This window comes from Rattus norvegicus, chromosome 17 (genome assembly GCF_036323735.1).
Source record: "Rattus norvegicus strain BN/NHsdMcwi chromosome 17, GRCr8, whole genome shotgun sequence".
Classification (NCBI taxonomy): domain Eukaryota; kingdom Metazoa; phylum Chordata; class Mammalia; order Rodentia; family Muridae; genus Rattus; species Rattus norvegicus.
The window spans coordinates 90054851-90065267 of NC_086035.1; the positions used below are offsets into that span (position 1 = coordinate 90054851).

The 10417-nt window shown below is 40.0% G+C and overlaps 1 protein-coding gene across 11 annotated transcripts in view; it reads right to left on the bottom strand.

The window, feature by feature from the left end:
- Abi1 (abl-interactor 1) overlaps nt 1-10417 on the bottom strand; it is an 81086-nt gene that overhangs the window by 47934 nt on the left and 22735 nt on the right. For all 11 annotated transcript variants that reach the window (XM_039096101.2, XM_006254356.5, XM_006254359.4 and 8 more), the window contains exon 2: nt 426-593. In XM_039096101.2, coding sequence (XP_038952029.1) covers nt 426-593 — 168 coding nt within the window. The remainder of the gene's footprint in view (nt 1-425; nt 594-10417) is intronic.

The following is a 10417-nucleotide window of genomic DNA, read 5'->3' on the forward strand; positions in this document are numbered from 1 at the left end:
GTGTACTGCCTGCACGTATGTCTGTTGTGTGGATATTAGATCTCTGGGAACTAGAAAACCACCATGTGTGTACTGGGAATTGAACTGGGGTCCTCTTGAAGAGCAGCTAGTGCTCTTAATCACTGAGCCATCACTCCAGCCCTAATACTTTTTTAAATTATTTTTAAAACTGTGCTTTTCTGCAACAACAATAGCCTCATGCACCTTGTATTTCCCACTCTTGACAACATCAACTATCCATAGGGGATAGTGAATAGACTTATGAAACATGAAGACTGACATAGGTGCTCTCTCTGTCACAGTAAAATCTCCTAGTGACACTCTTAGCAGGTGTGTGCCCTCCTCATTAAGCAATGCATGACTATACTTAAGATACAAGCTGCTACTGACTAAAAATGAAGCCAGAAGCCTTTACAAGCTGGTACCTGTGAGATGTGATTGATGGACGACTCCATCCTCCGCAGCTGAGAGGCCTGGATATCCAGCAGCTGGAGCACATTGTTGGCCAATGCATTTATTTGATAAGCAACACTAGCTAGAGATTGAGTTGTATATGCTTTGGTCTCTTCTAGAGCTTTCCTCTTGTCTGTAGCCTGAAATAAGAACAAAAGAACCAATGCTTAGCTAATTCTCATTAAACACACATTCTACACAACTACAGAAGCATGTTCCCCCCATTTAAAAAGCTCAAATTGATTTGGCAAGATGGCTCCATGGGAAAGTGCTTGCTGTACAAGCCTGGTGACATGAGTTTAATTCCCAGAACCCCCTTAAAGGTAAAAGGAGAAAAACAGCTCCACAGCTGTCCTTGACGTCCCCAAGCACTCTGTGGCACTGGCACCCTCAAACCTATGCACGAAGTACACACACACAGTAATGACAGTAAGTAATTTTAAAAAAAGTTTGGAACTAATCTGATGATCTTGGAATTCTGGACAAGGTTACAGATAGCAGACTTTTTAAAACATTAGTCTTGTGATCCTGCACTATTTCTAAAGCCATCTATTTACTTTAGCCACTACTTATTGATTACTAAAAGTTTAAACAATTATGCAATCTGTGTTCTGAAATCGTCTTCTGTCTTGATTCTTTCTCTCGCTCTTTTAGTAGCTAGAAATACAAGAACAATGTTGAATAGAAGCAGCCATCCACACTATTAAAAGCAAAGTTGTTTTGCATTAAAACTCTGAATCTTCAGCTCCAAAAAGAAAAAGAAAAGAAAAAAAACTCTGAATCTTGTTCAGTGGTAGAGCACTTGTCTAGAATGTGCAAGTACCTAGGTTTTAGAATCAAACCTCAGAACTGGAGGGAGAAATGTAGGGTTTTCTACAGTTAAAAGACAATTAAAAAATATTGTTTACAAAGCCAAGTAGACTTTAATTTGAATTAGATAATTATTTTCAGTCATTATATTCTAGAATTTTATCTGCCTGTTTGTTTTTAATTTTCAACATACAAATCACACACATTTTTCCCATCATAGGAGTGGGAGGAAATGTCAGCACTGGGCTAACATTTACTTCCCCACCACCACCAAATACTTGTATGTTATTTTCCAGTTTTATTATAAAATCACATAATTACATACAGTCAATGAGATGTTAACAAAAACAATTCTTCTCATAAACACTTAAGAACCTTTTCATCCCCATGCAATAAAGTAAAATGCAGTCTAACACAACAATATCATATTTAATCAAAGACAATATTTTACAGAGCTTCCATTTTAAATTTTTAAGTAAGGAAAGAGTATCACAACTGATTGTTCAATTTGAAATGTCAGCCCTGAGGACATTTATAGAAGTAACATTATATGGACATACAGACTCAACAGGTTCTTTTAAGGAATACTTATTATGTATATATGTACATGTATATGCATGAAATAACAATTGATTTTCTAAAAGAGGCCATGCCTTTTGAAGTAGTGCAGGTGATTTTGTTACCAGAAAATGCATTTCAAGTTACCATTTTCCATTCATATAAACTATAAATTTGAACAGCAAATTTGCATACAATTCCTGCTGCCGGTTATTTTAAGTTTGTAGCTACCTTAGATCCTTTTTTTTTTTTTTTAAGATTTATTTATTTATTTCATGTATGTGGATACATTGTCACTGTCTTCAAACACCAGAAGAGGGCATCGGATCCCCATGACAGATGGTTGTGAGCCACCACGTGTTTGCTGGGAATTGAACTCAGGACCTCTGGAAGAGCATGCAATGCTCTTAACCACTGAGCCATCTCTCCAGTCCAACCTTAGATCCTTTTAATCACCAACTGACCTTAATATGTCCCAGGAGCACACAAAATGGGTCACAGACTACTACACAATAAGAAAGTGTCCACAGAACTAAGACCGGCATAAGCATGGCAGCACTCTGTTAATGCATGGCTCTGGGATCTGACACACCATGTGCAGCCATTTGTCATCCCTGTCACACAACAGATGAAGGCTACGTAAAGGGAATCAAATCTACACAGCTTTAAAAGAAAAGCTAGGGGCTGGAGAGATGGCTCAGCGGTTAAGAGCACTGACTGCTCTTCCAGAGGTCCTGAGTTCAAATCCCAGCAACCACATGGTGGCTCACAACCATCTGTAATGGGATCTGATGCCCTCTTCTGGTGTGTCTGAAGACAGCTACAGTGTACTTATATATAATAAATAAATAAATCTTTAAAAAAAAAAAAGAAAAGCTAACTGTTTAAAACGGCTGTACTTAAAATAAGCAACATAGTGAATATACTTAAAATAAACCATACAGGAAATTCCTTAGATAACTGAACTCTATGATCATCTCAACCATGACCAACTCTCTTCTGCCTTCCTCATCTACCTGCAGACATCAAACTTATTAAATTGGGACTGATAGCTAGAGTATAAACCTTGAAGGAAGTTAATGATTTCCTTAGCTCGCTCTCTCTCACTGCCTAAGCAAACACTGCTGGCTCGCTCTCTCTCACTGCCTAAGCAAACACTGCTGGCTACAAGCAACCCCAATCTTCCCTCTTCATCCTTCTGTCTGTCTCCCTCCTCCCTCCTTGTCCAGGGTAAAATCACCACCATCCCCATCTACACGCTTGTTTCATTTCTTTCCTCTTCCTCACTCTTTCTTTACCTACAGGTAAATCAGTCTCCCTTTTATTATGTCAATACCTGCCTTCCAAAAAGAGAAGGAAAACATCCTCAAGCCAGGAGTGACAGTACAGCTATTACAATGTAAGTAAGCATCTGGAAGGCAGGAAATGACTAGCAAGTCTGAGGACAGCCTGACCAACACTGCAGAACCTGCCTCACAAAGGAGGCCTGGGGACAGGAATAGGATTTGTGGCATACTCACACAGAACAATTGACCACCACTACACTTACACATATCTTCATATTTAACTGTATTTAGGAAACATTTTTAACCCTTTGTAATCAGTTTCTATCTCCCTGGCATTGCTAATAGACAGATAACATGATTCTGAAACTTTAAGTTTTATCATAGTTACAGCCCAAGTAATCCCTTTAACATCAGCATCACAATGCATTTGTACTTTAAAAGGCTCAAGACACAAACTGCAGAAACACTGTTTCAGAAAAAACAAGTACATTTGAAACACATGATTAAGTTCAAGGCCACCCTGGGATCATAGTGAGCTCCAACCCAGTCAACAGAGTGAGGCCTCCCATGTAAAAAAGAAACAGCAGAATGTAATTCACTGTTAGACAAGGCAAGTCCTAAACAAAAAGGGCTGTAAGCAAGGCAACATGCCCACCATCCACCAGTGTGCACTCACACTGGGTGTGAAGAAGCAGCCCAGCAGTTATCAGAATGCACAGGTCATTCAGTAGTCAGATCTCACACTCCCCAGCCAGGGAAACAATGCCCAGTCACGTGACCTACGCTATGCACACCCCATTCCCCTTCTTCAGTCACAGCATGGGCAACACGCAAGCCCTCTGTAACCCTGAGAAGTCTTAGGAAGCATACCACTGCTCACTACGGTAACACTAAGGCCTCTGCTGCAGAGCTGTACTGATAAAATCTTTTGCCTAGAAGGACAATCCCTTTTCATGCCCCTCTTGAACTCCTCAAAAAAAGCTGACATTTGTTACATATTTATGTGTTGTTCATATAAAAAATCATATTTAGTCTAAGATACTGGTTTTCCGTCCACTTATTTCTCTGCCGTTAACTAATCCATGTCTCATATAATTTTATTTCTTAAAAAGAATTTGATTGCAAAACACTTGACAGACTGCTGGACGGTGCAACCAGAAAATATCACAACTGCTTAAAATCTACGGTGTTCTTCACTTCTAGGAAACTGCCCAGAAGAAAAGCAAGGGTGGATGCCAAGAATATTCATATCAGCTTTATTTATAGCTGGAAAAAAACTAGAACGAATGTAAAGAAACAATTGAGAGGTAACAAAAAAATTCATTTTTCCAACCATGTTACTCAAACATTATGTAAATATTTACCAACAAGGAGAGTGTATTAAGATCAAGATTTTAAAGCAAGAAGCAGACCACTGAAATTTATTAGAATAAGGTATTTATTATAGAATTTCACTTAACATTAATGGTATTGATTGAGGAGGCAGTGAAGATCCAAGATGGAGGATGGAAATCATAGTCAACTTGAGAAGCTAAAGCATCCAGCTATACAAAAATAGGATTACAAAAGACAATCTAATGGGGGAGCTGTGCACTATAGATTTGCCACTTTATCTGGAGATGAATCTGAGGGGCGGGACTACCGTCAGCATTGGGAAGAGAACTGGACACAGAACAAGAGGGTAAAGTCAGGCTGGGGCCCACAAGTCCCTGCATAATAACTTACTGCATCTAACAGAAGAACCTACAAATGGCAGACAGCATTGCTCACACAAATCCCTCTTTAGGCTAAGTCTAACCCACTGTGTTTGGCAACCATAAAGGGGAGAAGATTACGCAGCACATAGTCTGAGCTTGAGTAAACATAAACAGTAAAAACCACCATAGTACAGTCTGCCAATATGGTACATTTGCCTATCTCTCTTAGACACAGAGAACTTAGGAGCAAAGACAGCAGCAAAAGCATGCCTCAGTCTGCCATGCTACAGCTGTCTGTCTCTTGTGACCAAAAACAGCTACTGGTTACTGTCCTCGATGCTCTAACAAATACCTGACAGAAAAGCAACATAAGAAAGGTTTGGTTGAGCTTGAGACAGTCCATCAAATGACTGCAAAGACATGGAGGCAGCAGGAATGTAAGCAGATAAATGGTCAAACTACCCCACAGTCAGGAGTCGGGACAGGAGTGTGAGTTTACTGCCTGCTCAGCTCACTTTCTCCTCACTGTTTCCAGAACAGGACTCCCTGGCAAGCAGGGGACACTCTGACTTTTCCTTTCTTTTCCTTCTGACCTAGTGTGTGTCCTTTTTGCTTTCTCTTTTTTTCTAGCGTATGCAGACTTTATCTTATTGTTGTTATATTCTATTCCTCTTATATTCAAGCTTATTCATATTACTGAGAAGTCTCGATTTTTTATTCATTCATTCATTCATTCATTCATGTTCTTCTGGGGACTCAATTGATGGACTTGCTGTATGCTCAACAAACAGATACAGGGTTATAACTCTAGACTTTGGGTGTTTTGTTTCTAATATGCTCGTTTCTCTTCTTCATAACAAACATTTCTATCCCTCTTTATTCTCTAAATCTTACTTGCCTCCATTTTCCCCTCTCCCTGTCACCTATCCTTTATCTCATCCATTTATTAAATCAACATTTACACTACATAATTTTTAACTTATTGATATACCCTGTTTTGCCATTTTCTATTTTATGATCATTGGTGATACATTGTTGGACTTTAAGCCAAAAGAATCTACAAAGCAAGAAATGCAGGTCATAACCAAAACCAAAGAACATAAAAAAAAGCAAGGCAATAATATGATACCTCATAAAACACAGTCAGGTATGCTCTGCCCCACAGTTGCCTGGCAACAGCCAGGTATGCCTGTCACTATAAAAGGGGCTGCTTGCCCTCTCCTCACTCTCTTGCTCTCTTGTTCTTACCCTCTTCCCTCTTTGTCCCTTCTCTCTCCATTGCCTTCCCCCACACTTCCATAGAACATATCCTCCATCTCTTTATCTTTACATACACACTCATCAGTTGCATCTAAAATGCCTAACAGACATAAGTAAAAAGAAACTGCCTCTGCCACTTTCACTTTCAAGTGTCAGAAATACAAAGCAAAGGCTAGGCATGGTGGAGCAAGCCTTTAATCCCAGAGCTTGGGAGGCAGAAGCTGATGGTTCTCTATGAGCTCCAAGCCAACTAGGGTTACAACTCTATTTCAAAAAAAGAAAAAGACAAACAAATATTAAAAGCTATGGGGGGAACCACTAAAGGCAAGTACATCAGAAAAATCTCAGCACTCTCATTAGCAAACCTAACAAGAAAGCACGAAATTAGTTACCAGCCTCAAGCCTGGAATCAGCTGAGTCGGAGAGGTCACCCACCAGAGTTGCTGAGGAGCTGCATAGGCAAGGTTCGCCCTCATAGATCTGCATGTGATGTGTTATGGACAAAGAGCTATCACTAAGTTAAAGAGTGACAGATATGGCCCAAAGACCACTGCAGGGCTCTGGTCCCTTCCCGAGTCTTGTGCTGAGCTTGTGGAGACGGCAGCTAGTGAGAATAAAATCACATTATTATGCTGGTTATACAGGAAACAGAGCAGCACTTTAGAAGCCTTGGGAATGCACATTCCTCACTAGAGGGCATGTTTGACTAAGATGTAGAGGTGGATCAGGACATTTTCCTATGAAACCTTTTGTAGTACAAACTTCTGGTTTCTTTGGAAAGTCAGAGGTGTTGGATGGTGTTTTGCTGAGACAAACACATGAAGGAGTGTTTTCCTGAAGCAGACGCAGGAAGGAAAGGATGTTTTGCTAAACAATCATACGAAAGGATGCACAATAAAGGATTCTTTGCTCACATCATGCATGTATTGGTTTACCTTACACTGTGTACTTGAGCTCCATTTTTGGGGTCTCATAGAGAGAAACACACACACACACACACACACACACAAAAAAAAAAAAAAACAAAAAAACAAAAAACTTCTGGTGGTGTGCTGGCAGCTTCTTGCTGCTTCCCCAGACTTGGGTGGATTGGCAGAGTGATGTCAACTGATACATACACATGGAGGACACATGATGTTTGGAGGGAGCATAGACAGACTCAACAGACAGTGACAGGAGGTCTTGGTCTCAAGTCTTCACTGATCTTTGCTTCGCTGAGAGAGGCAGGGCAAAGTACTGCCCCTGGCATCCCTGATGGTCTTAAGCCCACCTACTGATTCAGCTGAGACTTGGCTGATCCTGCTGGGTCATGCCACCACTGCTGCTCTCCCAACACTACTGAACTGGACTGCTGGTATTATTCATGAAGTGTTTGTGAGTGGATTGACCAGTTTGCTGGTGACCTATGTGATGGTTTGTATATGGTTGGCCCAGGGAACTATTAGGAGGTGTGGCCTTGTTAGAATGAGTGTGTCACTGTGGGTGTGGACTTAAGACCCTCACCCTAGCTGCCTGGAAGTGAGTATTCTGCTAGCAGCCTTCAGATGAAGATGTAGAACTCTCAACTCCTCCTGCACCATGCCTGCCTGGATGCTGCCATATTCCTGCCTTGATGATAAAGGACTGAACCTCTGAACCTGTAAACCAGCCCCAATTAAATGTTGTCCTTTATAAGACTTGCCTTGGTCATGGTGTCTGTTCACTGAAAACCCTAACTTAGACAACCTGTCAAGTAAACTGCTTATTTCCTGACAATGCAAATAGGATTTGCTCCAAAGAACAATTTCTGAACAGGTCCACTTCCTCCGTATCCTAATAGCCTTTGATGAGTGGTAGGCTAGAAAGGAGGTTAAAGTGTTTAGGAACCATTATTAAAAATAGGGTTAAGAAAAATTAAAGCCTACAATCTTTTATTAAATAAACTTTTGTAACAGATGAATGGAAGGAAGGAAGAAAGGAACTATTTTAAGACCTAAAAGTGAGTAAATGCCAACAGAATTGCTAGATCACCAAACCTGTCTCAGAAATAAGGCATCACAAGATAAGAGCAACTAAGGCAGTTTACATCCACCAACTCAGAATCGTGGGATGCTAAAAAAAAAAAAATAAATTAAAAAAAAAAATCACTGTATTCCACGGTATGAATGAGAAAACCGCCTAACACTACTAGGGTAGAAAGAAAAAACAATAATTCAAGCAACTAAAAAGTCAATGTAATTACAAGAACTGACAAACCTCTCTCAACAATAACCCTAAATGCAAATGGGCCAACCTCACCAACAGAAAGACACGAGCTGTACTTAAAGCAGAGTCAGTTCTTTGTTGCTGCCAAGAAATCCACCTGACCAGCAAAAACACCCACAGAAGGCACCAAGGAATAGACTGATCAAGCAAACAGTAAACCAAGCAACTCTGATACCTTATAAGGTATATTTCAAACCAAAATGAGAACATTTTTAAAAGCTGTATTATATATGAATAAGTAAAGCAATCATCAAGAAGGAGGTATATACAACTATACGTCTATATGCACCAAATATTGGAGGCTCATAATTCCATAACATAAACAGTGGGCATAAAAGGTCACAAAAGCCCTTTTTAACAGAAATTAGAGAAGTTGGGTATCCCACTCGCTCTCATCATTATGTAAGACTAAAGTCAACTAAAGACTAAAGTATGTGATCTAAAATCAACAACAACAAATAAATCCCTGAATTAGGCTACACCATAGGTCAAATGGATCTATAAGGTATTCCATCTAGCAGAATCAGAATACACATTCTCCTCGGCAGCTCAGGAGATATCATTAGACTGACCAGACAGCTCAGTGGGTAAAGGCACTTGCCACCTGATGACCCCAGTTTCATCCCAATAAGCCACACGGTAGAAGGAAAAACTGATTCCTACAAGTTATACTCTGATTCATACAGTCAACCATGGCATACACATGCCCACACACAAAAATGAATAAATATGAAATAAGTTCATTAATTAGCTAAGTTACAGACTACACTGTAGTTCACAAAGCAAATCATAAAGATTACAAAATAATCAAAATTTCCTGTATCTTACCAGATCAAAGTACAATAAAATAGGAAATCAATAGCACAATACAGAAACTACACATAGATGAGGACTGAAAAATACACTAATGGGCCAGTGAAGAAATCAGGAATAAAATTTAAAGATTCCTAGAATCAGGGACTGGAGAAATGGCTCAGCAGTACTGAGAGCACTTTAGGGACCCAAGTTCATTTCCCTGCAACCATAGGGTTGTTATCTGTAACTCCACCCAGTTCCAGAGGACATGACTCCCTTCTCCGGCCTCTGTGGGCACAAGGCACACACTGTCAACATACAGCCAGGTGAACACTCATACACATGAAATATAAGACTTTTTTTTTTAATCCTAGAAATAAAAAAACAAAGGCGTAACTTCCTAGAACCTTTGGTAACTAGCTAAAATAAAAGGTTCATACTACTTATAACAAGCATGCTAAATGGGAAAAACTACATCAAGAACAGGTAACTGTGCCCATTCTTGCCACTGTTTCAATGCAGTATTCAAAGTCATAGCTAGAGCATTAATACAAAGAAAATTAAATCCAAGCATTCCTACTGACAGTCTGATGGAGGAGGCCTTTCTCAATTGACGTTCCCCTTTCCAGGTAACTCTTAACATGTCAAGTTGACAAAAAAAAAAAAAAAAAAAAAAAAAAAATCCAGAACAAGTACCATTATCAACCGTCAAGTACTTAGCATGGACTGACTACTACACTACTTCTATTTGCCAGGTCCCACATGGCCTTTGTAGGGACAGAATGACATGGTTCCTGCCCCCAGGGACAGGGACAACAGGCGTGTCCTCCAGTGTCCATGGCTGCGGTGGGTGTAAGGGTTGTTTGTTTAATGATGTACATATTTTACGTTCCTCCTTCAAGGAATCTGTTAATATTAATGACTCCATGACAGTCAGAGACAGCATGAGCCCGGAAGGCGAAGTTGTGGCTAATGTCTCAGCAAAATTGGAACCACTGGGATCTTCAGGACAACCCTGTGGGGTTGAATTCTGTGAAAAAGAATTCTAAAACCATGGTTTCAAAAATAGATAATTTCTCAACTATAAAAAATATAAGGATACAATAAAATGATGAGGGGCTTCATGAATCTAAAGGAACAAAAGCAGCTGTGCCATGAGCCAATTTGTCAGAAAGATACTCAGGAAAAGTTAAAAAGAGATTTAAGGAATGGTGGTTGCAGAAAATCCCACCCCGGTCTGGAGAAATGGCTCAGTGGTTAAGAGCACTGACTGCTCTTCCAGAAGTCCTGCGTTCAAACCCCAGCAACCACATG